At 37.4% G+C, this 22,195-nt stretch overlaps 1 protein-coding gene across 5 annotated transcripts in view; it reads left to right on the forward strand.

Moving 5' to 3' along the window:
* The window catches only part of Arfgef1 (ADP ribosylation factor guanine nucleotide exchange factor 1), a 116,213-nt gene extending 94,907 nt beyond the window's left edge, over window positions 1-21,306 (forward strand). For 3 of the 5 annotated variants that reach the window (XM_010611473.3, XM_033760616.1, XM_010611474.3), the window contains 10 exons: window positions 163-292; window positions 969-1,104; window positions 1,177-1,315; window positions 3,147-3,219; window positions 10,578-10,710; window positions 14,697-14,836; window positions 16,387-16,555; window positions 17,557-17,695; window positions 18,897-19,014; window positions 20,356-21,306. In XM_010611473.3, the coding sequence (XP_010609775.1) occupies window positions 163-292; window positions 969-1,104; window positions 1,177-1,315; window positions 3,147-3,219; window positions 10,578-10,710; window positions 14,697-14,836; window positions 16,387-16,555; window positions 17,557-17,695; window positions 18,897-19,014; window positions 20,356-20,520 (1,342 nt within the window). In that variant the 3' untranslated portion in view covers window positions 20,521-21,306. Of the gene's footprint in view, window positions 1-162; window positions 293-968; window positions 1,105-1,176; window positions 1,316-3,146; window positions 3,220-10,577; window positions 10,711-11,574; window positions 14,017-14,696; window positions 14,837-16,386; window positions 16,556-17,556; window positions 17,696-18,896; window positions 19,015-20,355 lie in introns of those variants that run through there. The other 2 variants (XM_010611476.2, XM_010611475.2) reach the window with 2 other exon arrangements.
* The last annotated feature ends 889 nt before the right edge of the window (window positions 21,307-22,195 follow it).

A 22,195-nucleotide genomic window follows, 5' to 3' on the forward strand; every position in this document is an offset into this window, starting at 1 on the left:
CTGTTATACAACTTAAAATTCTTAAACAAAACCCGGCATGATGTATTACTTAAAGGCTAGTTATAAACTTTCTGTTTTAGTAGCTTTGTAAAAGTAAAACTATCTTAGGAAAAGGACATTCTTTTATATTGTAGCTTTCCTATTATATTTTTGTCATTTTAGGGGTTTAACAGTAATGTTTGAAATAATGAAAACATATGGCCACACATACGAAAAACACTGGTGGCAAGATTTATTTAGAATTGTTTTCAGAATCTTTGACAATATGAAATTGCCAGAACAGCAAACAGAGGTAAGAGAACACAATTTTCATTTAGCATATGGAAATGTCAGAACTATAAAATACCATTTACTTAGTATTATATAGTTGACTTCTTATTCTGAATTAAGAATACAAAGTAGAATGTACCTTTTAATTTTAGTGTGTTTTACTACAGACCAGTTATGTATTTCAGGCAGTGTGGAGAGAGCACTTCAGATTTACCCTTTTGTCTATCTAGCATAATTAAATGCAGAGTTCTGCGATTGTCCTTTATGTGTTTGAAAAAAAATGAAATTACTTATACTTATTTTATTTAACCTTTCTTAACAGTGTTTTGAAATAACCATATTTGAAGAGTCATTTTTTTTTCAAATTTGTGCTAATCCCACTTGAGTAAGATTTAAATTTGTCTTCATATTTCCTTGTTCTGTCATATCTAAAGCAAAGTCAGCTGTTATTATTCATAATATTGTTTCAAAAATCACAGTGTTAATATGAAGGTGCTGTAGTTTTTTTTTGACAGTCAAATAGTACAGAAAATAGCTAAATCAACATCAAATATTAAGTTGGTGAATACACTGTTCTATAGAAAGTACTCTCAAAGGAACACAGTCTTAATGTTTTAAATGTTCAAATGCATTTCTCTTTCAATTGTTGTAATTGATGAATGGTATGATCTTAATTTAATGACTTTCTTTTCCCCCAGAAAGCTGAATGGATGACAACAACTTGTAATCATGCACTTTATGCGATCTGTGATGTATTTACCCAATATTTAGAAGTACTCAGTGATGTGCTTTTGGATGATATTTTTGCCCAGCTCTACTGGTGTGTGCAGCAAGGTAGGTCTCTACTAGCTATGTGACACAAAGTGTGACTGTAATATATCACTAAATTGCTCTTTTCTTTTCTAGACAATGAGCAGTTAGCACGATCTGGTACAAATTGCTTAGAGAATGTTGTTATTCTGAATGGTGAAAAATTTACCCTAGAAATCTGGGATAAAACTTGTAACTGCACACTGGATATCTTCAAAACCACAATCCCACATGCGTAAGATTTTTATAACTTTATACTTTTTTATATTATATACATTTTTCATATTGGAGAAATTAAGAGATAGTTTGTCTAAATGACTCTGATTGCATTTGAATTATTGGTAGGACAGACTGGAAATTACTGCTTAGATCAACCCTGGGGATGGATGATCTCTACATAGTTTTGTCTAATACCCATAATTTTAACTCTACAGATTGACTCGTTCTTGAAACATCTTAGTAAGTAGACACGTGGGTGTATGCTAACATTAAACCATATGTGAAAATTAATTAGTCCAGATTTTTAAGCTTCATAAACTCTTTCTTTCTTTCTTTCTTTTTTTGGTACCAGGGATTGAACTCAGGACCTTGTGATTGCAAGACAGGCAATGCCTTTTTTTGATATGAGTTAAATGTTGCCTAACAAGAATCATCAATAATAAATAGGACCCAGACATGGTGGCATATACTGAGTAATCCCAGGCTGAGGCAGGATCACAAGTTCAAGAGTATCATGGACAATTTAGTGAGACCTTGTTTCAAAACAAAATAAAAAAGGGCTGGGAATATAGCTTAGAAGTATTATATATGAAGCCGTGGGTTCAGTTTCCCTTACCATGTGCATGCGCGTGCACGCACACACACACACACAATGGAAGTCAACCAGAAGCAATATACCCTTAGAAAAAGTCTCTACACTGAAAGGGCACAACAGCTATCTCTTTGATCTATTTACAGATTCTTACATTTTCTGATGTCAGGGCATTATAACTAACAAATAACACACATATGTCAGAGTTTATCTATGACCCTTATGTCAAAGACTGAATTCTTGCCTCCCAGGTATCCAGTTATCCTTATGAAATCTTCCCAAAACCAACTAGGCCAAGCATTCATTTTTTTATAAAATCTGTATTTGTTTTAATGAGTTACACACATGGGACAATACATGTAAACTTAATTATCATCTAGTAAACATCTCTTTCTAGGTGATGTCTGTGATAGAAAGTACTTGAATATCACTACACATTTCATATTGAACTGGAATGATCTATGTGGTGTCTATCTGCCCCGTTGCCCCAGAGCTTCTGCTTCTCAGAAACAACTTGGCCCAGGGTGGCAGGTTAATTTCTCTGTGGGGCTAAATGTTGCTTTACATATTTTTATACCTGTTTAGAATCTGAAGAAGGGTTCTGGGATTTAGCTCAGTGGCACCCTACCTGCCTTGCAAGCACAAGGTCCTGAGTTCAATCCCCAGTAGTGCAAAACAAACAAAAAAAAATAGAATCTAAAGAGTTATGAATTGATTTTTTTAATTTTGTGAATATTTTTAACTCAAAACTTTTTTTTAATCTTTTGAAAACATGAAAGCTTAGAAAAAGGTTTAAAGTTTTGGAAATTTTTCAGAAAGTGTATTTTACTGTAAAACTAATGACAAGATTATCCTTCTAATCATAGTGGTCCCTTGGTTAATGAACTTAATTGTTTCCATGATTCTAGTGGCAAACAAATTGAATAAGAACCAAATCAAATTCATTGGTGAAGTTCAACCTTATGGAGAAATTTGATTAGGTTCTCATCCATTTTGGCTTTCAACCAGAATTGTGGAAAGAGTTAAGTTCATGAACCAAAATATTACTATAGAAAATGTTTCTTTACTGTGTTCTAGAAGCACATATCTTAAACTTTTTACTAGATTTTTTTTTTCAGCAAATTGCTTTTAGCGGTAGTGAAAGGTGAAGTATATATAGTCAACATACAGTCTGGTGACCTTTTGTGACTATTTCAAAATATGTTGGATATGGGATATGGCATATCTGGTAACTAGTGATTTTGGTATCTTAAAGGCTCCTGACCTGGCGTCCTACTTCAGAAGAAATAATTCCCCTACCCCCATCTCCTGTGAGTGAAAAACAGTTGGTAAGTAAAATAAAGCATATTTTAAATTATGATAAGTAATTTTCCCATTGAATCAAGTTCTTGTAAGTTTGTAATTTGTAGTTCTTACTGCTGTAAAATACCTGAAGCTAGGTAAATTATAAATAATAGAAATAATTTTCTCAGTGCTGGAGACTGGGAAGCTGAAGATCAAGGTACCTATCTGCAGGTGGTATGTGACAAGGACTGCTGTGTGCTTCCAAGATGGTGCTTTGTTGTTGCATCCTCATGTAGTAGAAGGCAGACAGGCATAAAATGACCTGGCTAGTTTCCTCTACCCCATAAGACACTGATCCTATCCACTGGGATAGCATCCTCATGGCCTCGTCATCTTCTAAATACCCTACCTCTTAATACTGTTTGTTGAGATCACATTTCAACGTGAATTTCAGAGAAACACAAACATTCAAACTAGCAGCAAAACCAACTCAAAATTCTCATGCTACTTTTTTTTATGGTAAATTTCACAGAGTCATGTAGGAGGTATTTAAAAATTTCTCTTTAATACAGGACATAGAGTAAAATGATTTCATTTGTGAATGGCAGGCGGTAGATTACCTAGGGACTTTTACTGAAGATATTATTAAATTAAATTTTTTATTTTAACATGATTTCATCTTTACAGAAAAGTGGCAAAAGTAGTACAAGAGATTCCAGTATACCTTTTACGCAGTGCATTGCTTCCTTTGGCTGCTATAACAAATTATCTCAAACTGGGTGGCTGCAGTTCTGTGGCTTTTGTTGTTTGTTTGCTTGCAGGCTTGCTTGCAGTGCTGGGGATTGAACCCAGGGAGCACTGAGCTATATCCCAAGCCCTTTTTTTAAAAAAAACCTTGAGAATAGTCTCACTGGGTTTCCAGGCTGGCCTCAAACTTCCGGTCTTTATGCTTCAGCCACCCAGGTAGTTGGAACTATATGTCCTGCCATGTCTGGCTGGTGGCTGAAGTTCTCAAAACAAAAGCTTCAAAATTAAGTAGTAGGCAGGGCCATTATGATCCCTCTGAAAATGCTCAGAAAATAGCCTTTGTCTTTCATCTTGTGATGGCTGTTGGGAGCATTTGGCTTCTTGTTGTCCATGCGTTACTCTCATCTCTGCTTTCATCTGAGCATAACCTTCCCATCTGCTTATGTGTCACATCTCTCTCTCTTATCTCTTTTATGAGAATGTTAGTTATTTAGGGCATGCCCTAAATCCAGGATGATCTTGAAATTCTTAAATTAAATTTTTTTTTAAAGTCTTGATTTCCAAGTAAAGTAACATAGACAGGGACCAGGATTTACAACTTCCCCATATGTTTTGGGGGCCAGTATTCAGGCTACCGTAGTCTGCTCTTGGCAAATAAAGTTTCATGCTTCTATCATGGGCAAAAGATATTCACTCCATCCTAAGATTGCCAAATATCTTAACTTAGTATAGCATCAGCACAGTCCAAAATGTCATTTAAATATCATCATATTAAAAGCCTTAACTCTCATTTCAGTCATCTACATCACAAATGGATTAGGTATTGAGTATGATCTATGCTGGGACAAAACTAATCTCCATCTGTGGACCTATAAACCTTAAAAAACATTATTTGTTACAAAATGTAATTGTGGGTGAGGAAGGAGAAAAAAAAAAAGTGACCAATCCTAATCAAGTTCAAAACCCAGCAAAACAAATTCCATTAAATTTTGAATCCTGACAGTAATGCTCAGTGGCTTGATGTTCTACCTTCTGGGACCAGGGCTGCTCTCTCTGGGTCTGCAGCTCTGCCTTTTAAGCCATCCTTCTCTTCTTTTACTTAGCCCATATAAAAGCCAAGTAGTTCTGCCAGAACACATCCTGCTTGTAATCCTCAAAGTCTGACAACTTTCCTTTATTTTGTCCAGTTTCTGTCACTTTTCAACTAGGCTGGCTTTAATTGCATTGGTATAATCTCAAAATCATTGTGAGTCTCCTGTGTTTGTTACAGGGATCCATGCCTTTAAACTAGTGTTATTCATAGATCTTTTCTGGATTAATCTTACTTGGTTTATGGTTTCTGATGAAATGCTCAATTTCTTTTATAAGGCTTCTTTTCAATTAGTCACATTTTTTTTTTTTTTTTTTTTTTTTTTTTTTTTTTTTTTTTTTTTTTTTGGTACCAGGGATTGAACTCGGGTCCTTGCGCTTGCAGGGCAGGCCACCAAACTGCTGAGCTAAATCCCCATCCTGGTCACATATTTAATCTCTTCAGTGAAAAGTTGTCCAACCATAGCATTTATCAAAATCTTATCATTTTTTAGCTTTAACATTGACTTTCCTAATTTTACTGCCAGTTCTTTTCTCAGTTTATCTCTTCCTTGTTGCTTTTTACTATAAGCAGCAAAAAGTCAGGCTACACTGTTAACGTTGCTTAGAAATCTCCTTAGCTACATATCACTTAGCCAACTTGATTGATCACATAAATTCTGCTTCCACCCAACAGAACAGCACAGTTCAGCAGTTTTCTGCCCCTTCATAATAAGGATCACCTTTTCTTTGGTATCTAATGACATATTCTTGATTTCTTTGTGATACCTCACCAAAAGCATCTATTAGTATTCATATTTCTATCAATACCCTGTTTTTTACTGTATATTCTCTTAAGACAATATGCATTTCACTTCCGAGTCCTCACCAGAATTGCATTTAATGACCATTTATATCTTCACCGTTGTCTCTGCTTCTGTTGTATTCCTCAAAACTCTTCCAGCATTTTCTTTACCCAATTCCAAAACCACTTCTATAAAAAAATAAGATGTACATAAGATATTCAAGGAATTGGCATAAGTGCTTGTGGGGGTTGGCATATTTGAAATTTGTAGAGCAGGCCAGCATGCTGGTAACTCAGGAGCTGAAACTGCAGTCCACAGATGGGCTTTCTTCTTCTGCGGGAAAACAGCAGTTATGCTTTTTCCAGTGAGGCCCTGTCAGATTATCTATTAAGAATAATCTCTTAAGTGAAATAAATAAGTCACTCACACATGTGTAAATACCGAATAGTCTCTCTGGTGTGAAAAACTATAATAGTACACAAGATCCTAATGGGATAATTAATAGTGTGAAATAGGAAGAAAAGGGTTAAAGGTGTAGGGAAAGTGGGAAGGGTAGGGGAAAAGGAACAAGCGAAAAGAAAGTATGAGAAAATGAAAAAATGGAAATAAAGAGTTTGTAAATGGGGAGGGGAGAAGGGGGTGAAGAGAGGGCAGTGACAAGGAAAAAATTAGAACCAAGACCTGTCATGTAAAGGTGCAAGATCCCCGTGGTGATTGTAACTGTATTGTATACCTAGATTGTACCAATAAACTCAATAAAAAGAAAAAAGAAGAACAATCTCTTAATTAAATCAACTGACAGTGGATAATAACCGTATATATGAAACGCCTTCACACCACCACCTAGGTTAGCATTTACCTGAATTGAATTGTTAGTCCTTTGTCTTAAGTATAAGGACTTTGTACTGTGTCCTGGCCAAGTTGCCATAAAACTAACCATTCGTTACACCAAGTTTCTGTTACCATTTTTCATTTACTTTATTATTCCTTCCTTCTCTCTTGTTTTGTGTCATTCCCTTCCCCCTCTATAGAGGTTTCTAAGTCTTTGAAAATAATGTGTAGGGCTGGGGATTTAGCTCAGTGGTACCACACCTGTCTTGCAAACACAAGGTCCTGAGTTTGATCCCCAGTACTGAAAAAAAAAATTTTTTTTTAATAATGTGCAAATAGCATGTCTTTTAATCCCTAAATTTTTATAGTATTTCTTTGGGGGGGTCTTATATAACTTTAGTAACTAGCAACTAGAAAATTGTCATTAAAACAATACCTTATCTTAGGCCTTATTCAAATTTGTACTACTTTTTAATAATGTCCTGGAATTTTAAACCCAAGAGATTGTAAGTAACAAAGTAATATGCATGGACTTGATTTTCCCCGTACAACTTTTAAATTTCCTAATTGTCAAGTTTAAACGTACATATCACACAAAAAAAATAGCATTCTGAATTTCTTTTTACATCTGGTTTATGAGACCTGCCTTACTCTGTGATTCTGAGCTGCTGAAGCTGTCATTCATCACAGACTCTACTACTTCTTAAGACATTCTATTACAAGCCCAGAATAAGCACGGATGTCTTTGTGATTTACTCCCACAGCTGTGCAGGGCAGAGTTTGCAATTTGGGGTTTGCTGTCTGCCCAAATGAAATGCTGGCTCTGCTGGCCAGTTCTGTGCCCTTCAGCAAGCACCTTATCCTCTGTGTAGAGAAAGCTTACGGTGAAAACTAAACAATTTGGGTAAAGGCAGCACTGACTGCCTGGTCCTGGATCCAGAGTGCTGACAAGCACAGGGTGGCTCTTAGTGTCAGGCTCAGTCTCTCTGAGCACTCAGCACCATGGCTCACCTTCTGCTTTCCTCAGCTGTCTTTACTGCTTCTTCCACTTTTAGTTAACCAACTTATCTTTAACCCTGATTTCTTTGTCTTTCTCATCTCTATACTACTTAGATTTTGCCAATAAATTGCGGTGTCGTTTTCATTGCCATTCCCAAATACCCTATCACTGTAAAAGTGTCTATATTTAAACACTGTAGAACTACTAGTCCCTTTTTATACAGCCTCCCCACCCCAGCCCCAATTCTAGTATTAATATGTAATATATATGTTTCTGTGCATTTATTATTTTGTCATTTTTTTATCTTGAAATATTTTTGGATACTTTTTGTGTTTAGACTATCTAGAAAATACCTGCATATGAGCCAAGTGTGGTGTTTCACAAGTTCAATCCCAGCACTGGAGAGGCTGAGGCAGGAGAATTTTCGAAGCTCAAGCCCAGCCTACACTACATAGTGAGTTAAAGGCCAGCCTGAACTATGCATTGAGACACTATCTCAAAAATATAGAAGTACATCTCCACATCTGTCAGTACACAGATTTCTTTTATAGGAGCTTTTTCTCACTAGACAATCCTTTTTAAAAATTTGTTATACAGATTAATAGGTTTAATTTTGGCAGATTCATACATGTATTTAGCAGACATTGATCTGTTCCCCCATCACTTAACCTTGTCCTGGCCTCCCCCCTAGTTTCACATTTGAAGGGGTTCAGTATATATAATATATTTTGCTCATATTCATCCCCCCATTACTCACAGTTAAACTCGCCCCATTCTGTTCCTCTTGTGTAATAATATCCTCTCTTCTACTTTCTTGTCATTTTGTTTAGATTCCACATAATCCCTATTATTTGTATTTGTATTTCTTAGTCTGGTTTATTTCAACATGATTATCTTGAGATCCGTTTTGTTGCAAATGACAATTTTGTTCTTGTGGCTGAATAATTCATTCATACATACACACACATAGCATATTTTCTTACTCCATTCATCTGGTGATGGGCACCTTGGATAGTTCCATATTTTGGCTATTGGGAATTGTGCAGTAATAAATATGGTTATGCAGGGATCCCTGTAGTATGCTGACTGTAATTGTTTCAGTTATACACCAAGGAGAGGTAAGGCTGGATCAAATGGTAGGTCTATTTTTTGGTTTTTTTGAGGAACCTCTCTACTTATTTTCACAGTTGTGAAAGGGTTTCTTTTTCTGCCCACATCCTCTCCTCTGTTATTTCTTTGTGTTCTTAATGATAGGTAGATATTCTGACTGCAGTGAGATAGAGTTTTGATTTGCATTTCCCTAGACAGTCTTTTTCTAAGGGAAAGATGGGGACATACTGTTTCTGATGCAGAGCTCGTCTGAAAAGACAAAGATTACCAAAAAGTGTCCTTGTTTACATTGGCTAGTCAGAAAAATTGAGAAAGTAATACATCTAGTATTTTTAAATCCCTCTAATACAAAGATAAATGTTTAATGTCTCAATGTTATGACCTAGATCTTATATGTAATGATTTTTTGGGGAGATGCTCAAAAGGGCCAGGGGCCAAAAAGTTTACAAACCAGTGCTTCTTTTTAGCTATAGTAAAACAATACATTTTAAATTCTGACATCTCCTTTAAAATACATCAAAATTTCTGTTAATTTTTTTTTTTTTTTTTTTTTTTTTTGAGACAGGGTCTCAATATGTAGTTCAGACTTCCCTGGAATTAACTGTGTAGCCCAGGCTGGTCTCAAACTTGCAGTGATCCTCCCTGCCTCAGCCTCTCAAGTGCTGAGATTACAGGTGTGCACCACCACACCCAGCTAAGTTAAAAATTGACACTTCTTTTCACACTGACTTTGGAATAATGAACATTTCCCTGAAGGATTATAATGTTTTGAACTTTTGCTATAAGCATTCTTTATGTGTAACTTTTTATTTTAAAAGTGTATTAAGCTATCATGGTCAGATAAATTTTGGAGCCACACAGATTTTACTCAGACTCCTCTGTGTTAAACACAAAATGTATTAAAATAATATGGCTTTAGACGTGTACAGTACTTTGTTGTTTTTAAATTTTTTATATTTGGTCCAACGGTTTTTTGGACCAGGTATGGTACCTGTTTCCGTATTTTATCCAAAACTGGAAATGAAAGATCATAAGCTTAAAATTTCAGTTAAAATATCAGTTTGATTTATCACTATTTCTGGGAACATAGACCTGTCTTTGTTTCATGAAACCAGGAAAAGTTACTTCTATCTGAGCTCATTCAAAATAATAGGAGCTGTGTGTTCCTCCTGAAACTGAGTTGGCACTTCTCTTTGACTATGCTGTATTATCATCACAAAATAAAGTTAGAGCCATAGCACTAGTGTCAGCTGCCACTTAACTGTCTGATTCTCCGCTAGTGCATTTAATTCTTAATCTACAGGGAGAGTCTTCTGTTTTCAGACCAGCTTCAAGAGATGAATCATTTTGCTAAGATTCTGCTTTTTAATAATGGTGGACCCAGATGCTCATGTGGGTGTGTGGACTCTACTGCTCCCTTCTCCTTTATAACACTGCGTACCTAATCAGTTACTCTCACACTGACCTCTGTGATCCCTGCTTTCTTGGGTGACAGAAGAACCTTCTCTAAACTCCTTGCATAGCTTTCCTGGACTGAAGCTACAGAAAGCTCTTGTCATTTACCGCCAATGGTGACAAATAGGTATTTTGTCTAGGTATTGTGAATACCCATGGGTATTTCTGACCACTTTTTCCATGCAGTACAGCTTAACACTTTATTGCTATTATATCATGCCTTAGCTCCATGAGGGTCAAAAAAAGCTTTTCCATATTTAGATAATGTATAAGTTATCACTTTCATAGAGATTATGATTTTTTAGAACAGTATAATAGAAAATGTTTTCATCCCTTCAACATGTTTAAAAATGAATTTTTAACAATAAATTTTTTATTTTATTAGGATACGATATCACAGAAATCTGTAGATATACATGATTCTTTTCAACCCAGATCTGCAGATAATAGACAGCAAGTACCATTGGTTTCCCTCTCTACTGTGAATGAAGAAGTCAGCAAACTTAAATCTACTGCAAGTGAGTTGTTTCTATAAATAAAAATGGTGTATTTTGTGTAGGTAAGGAATACCATTTTGGGTTTTCCTTTTATTATTAACAAGAATATGCTATAATCAATAGTATAGTCGTCTCTTTACTGTGTCTACCCCAACTTGAACATCTCCTGAGAGGTAATGCTCTAACTCCTTCAATGTCAGCCTTTTCCATGATGCATTTGGCTACTGTTTGTGCTGAACACATGGGTGTTCCTACTCCATCCCCTTTGCGTCAGCCCCAGTTTCTGTCTGCAAAGGTAGGGCCAGTATGCCTTCTTCCCATCTGCGAGGGACATAGTGAGGGAGCCTTGCTCTCTAGGCAGGAAACCCACCCTGAAGGAGCAAGCCTTGCCACATTGCTGCCCACTCACATATCCTCGGAGAGAGCCCTGAGCGAGCCATTTTTAGTCCTCATTTTGGTTTTTTGGGTTTTTTTTCCAAAAATGGAATCCCTTTTTTACAAAACTGGTTCAGTTTCATTAGCTTAAAGAAAATAACACCTAGGAAAAAAACTACTGCCTCCATAGAAGAGAACAAGATAGCTTCAAACACTTTAAAAATTAAAGTTGACCAGTGTAGTTCAGCTGTGCCATGCTTGCCCGGCAAGCACAAGATCCTGAGTTCAATCTCCATACCAAAAAAAAAAAAAAAAAAAAAAAGTTAAATTCACAGAACACTATTTTAAAGTAAATGATTGAGTAGCAGTTAGTACCTTCAGAGTACTTGTATAACCATCAGCTATAATTCCAACACATTTTTTTCTTTAGGATTTTTGGAGATAGGGTCTTACTTAACTAGTTCAGGCCGGCCTTGAAATCACTGAAATGCTCCTGCCTCGGTCTTCCAGGTGCTGGGATTACAGGCATGCACACCTCACCTGGCTCCAGAGCATTTTATCACCCCACAAAGGAAACCCCATAACCGTTTGTATAACCAGCCACTCCTTCTTCTTCCTTTCCCCGGCCCCTGGCACCCACCATTTTGCTTTCTGTGTTTATGAATAAGCTATTCTATATATTTTATATAAATATAACCATACATACAGCCTTTTGTATCTGGCCTCTTTTGGCATAATGTTTTTAAGATTCACTTTATAGCAGTATAGATCAGTAATTCATTCTTTTTGTTACTAATAATTCATTGTATGTGTGCCATATTTTATTTGTGCACTTTTCTGCTGATAGGCATTCAATTTGTGCCACCTTTGTCATGAGTAGTGCTGCCATGAACATAACATATGCAAGTATTATTGTTTGAGTACCCATTTTCAGTTATTTTGCAAATGTAAGTAGGAGTGTAATTACTGGGTAATTATATGGTAATTCTGTTTAGCTTTGTGAGAAATGATCAAATTGTTTTCTTCAGTGGTCGTACTATTCTACATTTCTACTAACAGTTATTTTTTCCACATCTTTGCCAACACCCTTTTTATTTTTGAATGATAGCCTTCCTAGTGGATATTAAGTGGTACCTTGTTTTGGTTTTGATTTGCATTTCTATAGTAATTAGTCATGTTCAGCATAATTTGATGTGTTCATTGGCCATTTGTATCTCTTTGGAGAAATTTCCTTTGCCCTTTGTTAACTGAGTTTGTCTTTTTATTGAATTGTCACATATTCTATATACTAAACCCTTATTAGATATATTATTTGCAGATATTTGTTTTCTCCCCTTTCTAGGTCATCTTTTCAATTTCTTGACAATATCCACTGGTGCACACAAGTTTTTAATTTTGATGAGCTCTAACTTATCTTTTATTGGTCATGCTTTTGGTGCCAACTAAGACTTCATTAGTAGATTCAAGATCATGAAGATTTCCCCCAATGTTTTCTCCTGAGAGTTTTATGCTTAATAGGAGTTTTAACTCTTATATTTAGGTCATTGATCCATTTTGATTTAATTTTTTTTTTCAGGGGAGTTTTTATTAATCCTGAATGCTTACAGTTGTGGTTGAGAGACAACAGTCTTTGGTATCCCACTTGGAAACTGCCTCTAGCTTCAGTTGCTATATCTTGCTAGCTCCTTAAAGGGGAGATAGGTGTGGTGAGTGATCCATTTCCCCTTTTTCATTCTTGTTCTCTAGAGAACAGAATGGCTCATAGAAAAACCCTTTGCAGCTTCAGTCTGACTGGAAAATGCTGTGAGGACAAGAGTGGCTTCTCTATCCTTTAGCTCCAAGACTGAACTAAATATACTTAGCTTTGTCTGATTTGATCATCACACATGAGAAAGTTTTCACCTGGCTTAGCAGGAAATGTATCTTTACTTCACTTGTCTGAAGGCTACCTGCCTCACTCTCTCCGTACACTTTGAGAAAACACCAGCACTCCATCTAGTCTTGATTTGGTATGTACAGTCCCACATAGTTGAAATCTTAATTTTGCTCCCTCTCCTATGATGACTTGGTGAGATGGTTGCCTAATAAAACCTTGACATTATCAAGCTTTGTCATGAATAAAATTTGCCCGAATATATTTTGTCCCCCATACAGCTGGTCTTTGCCAGTGGTATTGTAGTTAGGTTCATCAGCAGTGCGTAAAGGGCACCAGAAAGTGTGAGAGGCACAACTTCCTAGTTTAGTCACAGGGCTTGTTTGTCTACCAAGCTCAGTCACTTGGAATGTCTGGATGCTGATGAAAGTTCTCTTAATGTAAGTCACTCACATTGGAACTAATAGTATGACATCTCTTTAGACATCTGTCTACCACTAAGTTCCATCTGGAGTCTACATGCTACTAGGATTCTCTGCCCCAGAGACAGAGGTATTTTTGTGACTTGAAAGGAGTGAGTGAATCTACTGTGTCAGCTGTGACTATAGTAAAGAATGACAGAGAAGACATTTGAAGCACTTTGCTGAAAATTATCTAGAAAGGATAAGGTAGTCTCAGAATAAATTTAACTTCCATAACTTGGTCCAGAAAAGGACATTTGTAATGAAATGCCTTTTCTAGTAGAAAGAAGTGGGGCAAATGTAGTCATCCAGTGCTGGAGTCATTGTCCCAAGACTTTAACAGGCCAGCTACTCCTGGGCAGCCACCTGCTCTAGAAACCTGCCCTTAAGATCCCATGATCTAAGTGCAGCCTTGATATCTGGGCCCTCTCACCCACTACCAAAGCCACATGTCTGCTGCCAAGCATTCACAGCAGCTCTGCGGCCAAGTGCTCTTTCTTTCTTGTCGTGAAACATTCTTCTTTGAAGTTGTCCTTACGGGCTGGTGGGTGTCAGAACTGCCCTGTTGAGCATATTTATTCAGGATAGAGGAATGTAGCTGATACAACCGAGTAGAGGAAGACAGAATGGGGAGCATTTTTGTTACTTTTATTCTTTTTATAGTAATGTGTTTAGCATAACTTGCTATAACATCTTTGCTGTTGAATCCATTTGAAAATAGGTAATTTTAGTAACAAGTAGTAATCTAGGCCCAAATAAAAACTCACCCAAAGCTAAACCACAAAATTGCAAAGTTTGATAAAATCCTTAACTATCTCACTTCTTTTCTCATGTAGATCTGGTTCCTGTTGTTTTCTTATGGTATAGGGCAGTGGTGGCAAACCTATGACATGAGTACCACCGCAGGCTGTTTGTATCATTGAAAACTCTAAAAGGTTCGCCATCACTGGTACAGGTTTTTATACTATTTTCAACAGTTAAACTTGGGTTTTTACAGCAAATGCTATTTAAGTTTTAGTTTTTTATTCATTACATTTACTTCAAGAATAACCTGAATCTCATTTAAAAATTGGTAGTAGTCAACTTGCATATATTCACTGTAAACACTTTTCTAAATATTGATTAAACTCTTAGCCAGTAGTACCTATCTACAGAAGCATTACGTCCTTCTCAGTGTGCTATGTGCAGGTTATCCTCATACATATTAATGTTACCTTAGCATTGTAATGTCATAGAAATTATAAAGGATTCAAAATAATGTTTTGTTTGCATGTGCATTGGGGGGGGTTTCCTCACAGAATTTCCAGAACAAAAATTGTTTGCTGCCCTGTTGATTAAATGTGTTGTGCAGCTGGAACTCATTCAGACCATCGACAACATCGTGTTCTTCCCAGCCACAAGTAAGAAGGAAGATGCGGAAAACTTAGCTGCAGCCCAGGTAGGGAGATGGGAGGATTTCTTTTCTGTTTGAGTACAAAGTTAGCTGTAATAACATGGGCTTCAGCAGAGAGGTCAGGCTGGAGAGTGCATGTGCAGAGCTTCATCACTTAGATGTTACTTTGAACTGTGAAACTAGATTACATCTTGAGATAGTACTGCCACAGAAGAGAGGACCGTCAGGGACTGGGTCCTAGTGGCCACCTTCTATATAACTCCTGGTGGAGACAGAATGAGCATAGGAAAGAGCAAAATGTTGCCCTGGAAGTCAAATAAAGAAAATGTCCTAGCCAGGCATGGTGGCACACACCTATAATCCCAGCACTCTGGAGGCTGAGGCAGGAGGATCACTGTGAGTTCGAGACCAGCCTGGGCTACCTAGTGAGTTCCAGGTCAGTCTCAACTACATAGTGAGACCCTGTTTCAAAAAACCAAAAAATAAAAAGGAAGGAAAAGAACATGTCCTAAAGATGAGATCATATACACTGGATAGTTCGTGCATATTGCATCTTTAATGTGAGAACTGTCCTATAACAATTTGGAAGATAGTATGTTTAGTTTTAATACTAAAGATAAAAGTATAGTTATAATGCGTACAGGGGAGGAATTGGAGAGAGTAAATTGTGTTAACTCTGTCCTAGGTTGCCATAAGGAGATACCAAAAAATGGGGATGATGACTAGAGAAGAATAAGGGGTTTGCCTTATTTTGTTTTACAAATTGGCAAAATGACAATAGGTTCACCAGTGACAGATATCCAGTAGAGGAAAAAAACAGGAGGGAGGCTGGGGGCACTTGCTAGAACAGTATTTCTAAGTGGTTAGGGCTATTATCTCATGCAGAATGGACATTGTCCGGGGCTACCACCCAGTCAGTGAAAGGGAAGACAAAAGGTATACGATCCAGATGGAAAAAGTTCAGTACATTTGTGGGTAGGGTTTTGTAGAAAATCTCTTCAGGCTTCTGATGGAGATGGGAAAAAAGTCATCCATCATGTGAAGTTGGGAAGAATCCTTTAGGTTGAGAACTTAATGCATGAGCTAGCCATCAGGAAACATGGACAGGGAAACAATGGAGGAATGCTGGAATCTCAAGCCCACTGAGTTTAAAGAGAAGCCCTTCTGCTTGCTTCCATCTTGTTGATTTTCTGTAGTCATGAAGTAGCCAGAGTTCTGCCAACCAGTTACTGAAAAGTGGAGATGAGGGATCATGCAAAAAAATAATAATAATTAAATGGTCCAGGAACTCCAAAGAGAAAGGGAGAACCAAAGAGGCTGAGACACCGTGAGGGTATGGGTGGCCACTGACTGCAGGGCCTGGAAGGACAAAGCTTTCAGTCAGGGATTCAGGAAGGTGCCTGGGGCTGCAGGAGGGGCACTTGATGACCAGAATACGTAACAATAACAGAGAGCAGACCTTCCCTACTTTCTGTTAAGCTACAGCAGATTGTCTGTGGCTTGCTTGTAAAACTGGTCTTTGGGGGAGCATTGGTTTTTAAATTTACCAAAGTTGTGGTGACTTTGTGTCTTCTGTGGTGGTTTGTTTTCCAAAGAGAGATGCAGTGGATTTTGATGTTAGAGTTGATACTCAAGACCAAGGAATGTACCGTTTTCTGACATCACAACAACTTTTTAAACTACTGGACTGTTTATTAGAATCACATAGATTTGCAAAAGCATTTAATTCCAACAACGAACAGAGGACTGCTTTGTGGAAAGCAGGTAAGCTGCTCTGGCCATCTCGTACTGTTTGCTATGAATGGGTGCACTACAGATGGGTACATTTATCAGAGTGCATTGATTGTGCACTTCGGGTCTATTGATATAATGTAATCTAACAGTCAGTTTTTTTTGGCCAACAGTAAGCCAAATAACTAGCTGGGGTAACTGATTTCAGTTCCTCCTTGTTAGTTTGCCTGTTGACCTACGTGACTAGTTCTTTCCTCTTGTTTACCCAGTCTTTTCATTTTTATAAACATAATAGAAAAAAATATATGTGAAGCTTCCTGCACAGGAAATCGGACATACATATTTGAATGACTTTTGAATGCCTGACAGTATTCAGAATAGAAGTGCATGTACTGGGTTGTCAAAGTTTGTTTTAAAACTAGTTGGCAAATTTAAAAGTAAGCTCTATATAAATTACAGAAACATTATTTTTATTTAAGAAACAGTTATCCGGTGGCAGGTGCAAAATAGGACTGGGAAAATGAAGGGCAGCAGAATATGGAGGAAAAAAAGCTGATGTTTATATGACATCAAATTCTATATTTGAGTGGTAGTTCTTTTATGTTTGTTTATTGTCTTTAATCTAGAATGGCTTTTCCTTTCCCTTTTACAACCTAAGTTTTGGAACAGACTGCTTACTTTTGGTACCAGTCGACTGAGACCATTTGTGTAAAAGTGATTGGGCTCCTTGTTTCCACAGGCACTGCTCCCTTCATACCTCTGGCAGTTTCAAGTACCCACCCTCATTCATATGGGACCCCTGGCATAGGCAGAGCAGCATTGTCTGTAGGCTTTTGGTGTAACTCACTTGAGAGGTTCCACTTTCCCAGGCCTCAAGTTAAAATATATCAGATACGTGTGGCGCAGGGCAGCTTAAATTTGTAGCCAGCCAGTGCCAGTGGCTACACACATACAAAATGTGTCCCCCAAAAGGCTTTCATTTTCATTTTAAAATGCCTTGTCAGTCTAATCCTGGAAACTTGCCCGTCCTGCAGGCTTCAAAGGCAAGTCCAAGCCCAACCTCCTGAAGCAGGAGACGAGCAGCCTGGCCTGTGGACTGCGCATTCTTTTCCGGATGTACATGGATGAAAGTCGGGTTGGTGCCTGGGAAGAGGTCCAGCAGAGGCTTCTAAAGTAAGACTTTCAAGTAATTTCTGCCTTTGATCCATGCAGCTGCATAGTACAGTGCAGAAAGAGTTAATAGCAGGTAGCTGAGCCTTTGGGACCTAGAAGCCCCTACTTCATCAGTTTTTTGAGATAGTATCATCATGCTACGTTGTCCAGACTGGCCTCAAATTCCTGGGCACAAGTGATCCTGTGATCTTCCACTTCAGCCTCTGAAGTAGGTGGAATTTCAAAGGAACACCACTAGGCCTGGATAAAGTTAATGTGCTTTGTACAGTTAGTAACATGAACATATTGGGTCTGATATACAGGGTGAAGGAAGAAGTTTGCTTTTTTCTTTTTTTGCTTTTTGGTACTGGGAGTTAAACTCAGGACCTTCACAATAAACTGCATCACTAGACATTTTTTGAAACAGGGTCTCACTAACTTGCTCAGGCTGGTATTGAATTGTGATCCTCCTATCTCAGCCTTCCAGAAGGTATTACAGTTATACACTATCATGCCCAGTAGTTATTTAGAAACTTCAAACAATGATATAGTTTCTTTGGTCTTTCTAATGCTGTAAGATAGCCAATTTTTAAAGAAAAAGTGAGTATTCACCCACCTGCCTTCCTGCATTTAGTTTAAAAAAATATTTGGAGTTTCTAGTGCTATTTTCTTTCATGCTGTTTTACTTCATGACAACTAAAATTTAAACTTACTCTAAGAATGAAACATGTTATATACAAAGAATAGTGTCACCTGCCTTTTTAAAAAAATATTTTAGAAACCAGTTAAATACATTTTAGAATTTTAAGAAATCACCTAGTCTCCGTTCTTCCATTTTATTGACAAAGACTGTTCAGATCCAGAAGGACTGAGGCCTAATCAGTGAAGGAAAGAGCCACCCAACATTTAGCCCAGTTCATTGACACCAGGCTTGTGCTTGTACTATCACACTGGGCTTTACATTCATTGAAACAGAAAATAAGAAAATGTGGGTTTCCTGAGATACTGCAGTGGCTTCTTTGTTTTGGTTTTCTTTCTAATTTTAAAAACATGTAAATGCTAATGTTGACATTCCAGTTAATACAAACAGATAAGGGTCTTGCAAGGTCATTAATAGTTAATAATCCCTACCATCTTCGTGTTTTCTTTCTCAGTGAGCCCGTGGACCCGCAGGTTTGGAAAATACATAAAAGTAAACCTTTTTTTTTTTTTTTTTTTGCAGTGTCTGTAGTGAAGCACTAAGTTACTTCCTTACTCTAACATCAGAAAGTCATCGGGAAGCCTGGACTAACTTACTGCTGTTGTTTCTAACTAAAGTTCTAAAGATCAGTGATAATAGGGTAAGTATGAGGCTTCCTACCCAGCCTTGAACTTGTAGGCCACCCATTGTTAGGGTTGTGAGGTCAAGGCATCAAAGCCCACTGCCTCTGAGCCCAGCTTGGCTGCTACTGTTGCAGGACCACTTGTGTCCTCAGGCTGCTCCCTCTAGTCAGCAAATCTATAAGAGGATTAAGTGGGAGAAGAATCAGAAACCCTCAAGAAACTCTGACAAGCTTTTGGGTTCTTCCAACTTCAAAATGCCCATTCTGTCCCTGGAGACATTGAAATTCTCCTTGTTGGAAACATCTCTGTAGCTCATCCCATGACGTTGCACTACACACCCCCGTCCAAGGTCATATCTGATTGCTGGGCTGATTTTCCTAAGCAGTGGCCATCTTTTGGAATAGTGACTGCGTGTGACCAGAACTTCTAGTGAAAAGGCTATGAACGTGCTTAAAAATTTTAAGCCAGCAAATATAAAGGTAAAAATGCAACTACATGACTGTACATCTAAATTTTTGCCACATTTCACTCAAAAGTTATAGCAACTTCACCTTTCATAAAGGGAAATGGACCTTGCTGTAGCCCCCAAAGAAGTTTAAAAATGCCTATTCTGGTGGCCTGATACTTGAAACTTTAGGCCCTAATGGCAAAGGGAACCCTGTGGAAGCAGAGGTCATTTGGTGCTGTCATGTGTTGATGCCAAGTCACGTGCCATGACTAGACATGTTTCCAATGAATAATGGTCCAGTTAAGGCTTAAAAAACTCCAGACCTGAGGGTGTTTTACCTTACTGCTTGCTTTCTTGCCACAGCTTATCATACTGCTTCCCTTATCCAGTGGGGTGCAGGAGAGAAAACAGCATTCTAGTATTTAGAGGTGATGTAACTGAGGCAGATACGGTCCAAGAATATAAACTGAACCTTAAAAATGGAATGTGTAGTTTTGCCTGGAGAATGTTTCTGTGTTTCATATTGCAGTATTAGGTAGAATATCCCCTACAATTTAATGTATTAAATAAAACATACACATCCATTGACCCTTATAAAATTCTAATTTCTGCTCGGGCTCTTACTTTTGCTTATCACCTAGGAAAAACAATGCTAAATTACTAAAAGTTTTTACAGGTATGTAATGGAAATATTTTTTAAAAACTGTGATAGATACATGAACTGGGCTTGCACTGAGTTTTAAAATTCTTCTGTCTTTCGGTTCTGTGATCCATGTAGTCACTGCTTAGCTCAGATTCCGCCTTCTACTGTGATCTGTGTGTGCCTTGAAGTGCTGATTCCTAAGGCAGTTTGGGGCTCCTTAGTTTACAATGCAAGCACTGCTAATGGAGAAATTCATTTTCCTTTCAGTTTAAAGCTCATGCGTCATTCTACTACCCTCTCTTATGTGAAATTATGCAATTTGACTTGATTCCTGAACTTCGTGCTGTCCTCAGAAGATTTTTTCTGCGAATCGGAGTAGTTTTTCAGATATCACAACCACCTGAACAGGAACTTGGAATAAACAAGCAGTGATGGGAATTAACATTATTCTGCTGGCGTTTACATCTTTTGGCTCTTTAAAGGAACCCTGGAGCTAAGGTTTCCGACCTGAAAAACTGTTCTCTGAAAAGGCAGTACCTGAAGGTTACTGGTAAAGATACTTACACCTATAACTCAATCTTGGAACACTCCAGTCCCTTTTAGCAATCTGGTGGATTCTTTGTATCTAGTTGGGCTCATGTTGAGCAGAAAGCCTGTATACACAGTGTCAGCTTGTGGTTGTGGGTCTTCCTTCTTCTCTGGGGGCAGGGAGAGGCCACATATCTTTGGCAGGTGTGGGAGTGAAACTTTTTCCAAAGAACTATACATGTAAAGATTGAACTTCTGTAAGAAGTACAACTCAGGAGAGCTGTATTTTGAAGGATAAAATGTTTATAATAGGGGGGGAGAAGAAATTATTGTTCATGTTAAAAGATATTTAGCAACTATGGTATTCTTCTGAAAATTTTTGCACACTCAGGCTTATCTGAGATAATGGTAATCATCTTTCTGTGAAAAATGTACAGAGATGCAGGTCTGTAATATAAAAATCTTAAACATTATATAGTTTTTCCTGCACTGTTTTATTTTCTTTATTTTCTTACCCTCTTGCTAAACCCCCATAATATTTTGTCAAATGCACTAAACATTTGGGTTATCTTTATTTTGTGGGGATTTTTAGTTTTGCTCTTTTTAGGGGTGGTAATTTTGAGGGTCTGACATGCCCAGAAGCTGTTGTGGCTGACACTTGTCAAGATCAATAATGGGGCAGAAAAAAAAGAAAATACCCTACTGACAATAACTACCTGTAATATAGTTAGGGCTTTTCAAGATGAGCCATTAAAATAGAATGATCCTTCATGGACTGAAACTTGAATCACTGCAAATGAATCTAGGTTGCTGTCACTTCTTTTCTTTTGGGTGGCGGGGCTTGATGTAGATTTTTCTCTATGTACAGAATTTAATGTTGAATATATTAAAATAACAAATCTGGCATGGCTTGGGGAGAATAGATTTACTGGAAATGTATTCATACTGTGAATTGTGCTCTGATGGTTAAAATGACAAGATTGTCAAGCATTCTGTATTAACAGTGGATGTAGAAAATTTTTCAGATGGATAAAATGTATATGGTACAGATGTAAAGTTTTCTATGTAAAAAAATTCTGTACAACTTTCTGTACAAATACTGATTCTCATCTGGCATATTCTAATCAGGTTATAGGTCAATAAAGTTTTTGAATTATTTCATCAATGCAATCAAAACTTGTGTGACCCACAGCCCCATGTTTCATCAATTCTTATTTTATTTTCAAATTAAAAGCCAGATTATAGAAAGGGCATTTGCAGCCAGAACTGTAAAGCAAGATTGATGCTTTGTTCCAGTTTCTGGCATTAGTTACACCTCATGCCTTGCTTTCTTAACCACAGGATAGTCATAATTACTTGTTTGCATTTTTTTTAATAACCTAGAATAAGGCCATATGTCATTTAAAAGCTGAAAATGCTGAAGCTCCCTTTGGGATAGTTTGCATTGTGATACACTGTGTATCCTACGAGTCAGTCAAGTTGTATGGTACCATAACTTAAAAAATGGACTATGTTAGGTATAATTTGTGCTTTCATGTCTCTCTTAGGTAATTTATTGAACAAAGCATTATCTGCGCAT

This window comes from Fukomys damarensis, unplaced genomic scaffold (assembly GCF_012274545.1).
Source record: "Fukomys damarensis isolate Sample0158 unplaced genomic scaffold, DMR_v1.0_HiC HiC_scaffold_5, whole genome shotgun sequence".
NCBI classification, from domain to species: domain Eukaryota; kingdom Metazoa; phylum Chordata; class Mammalia; order Rodentia; family Bathyergidae; genus Fukomys; species Fukomys damarensis.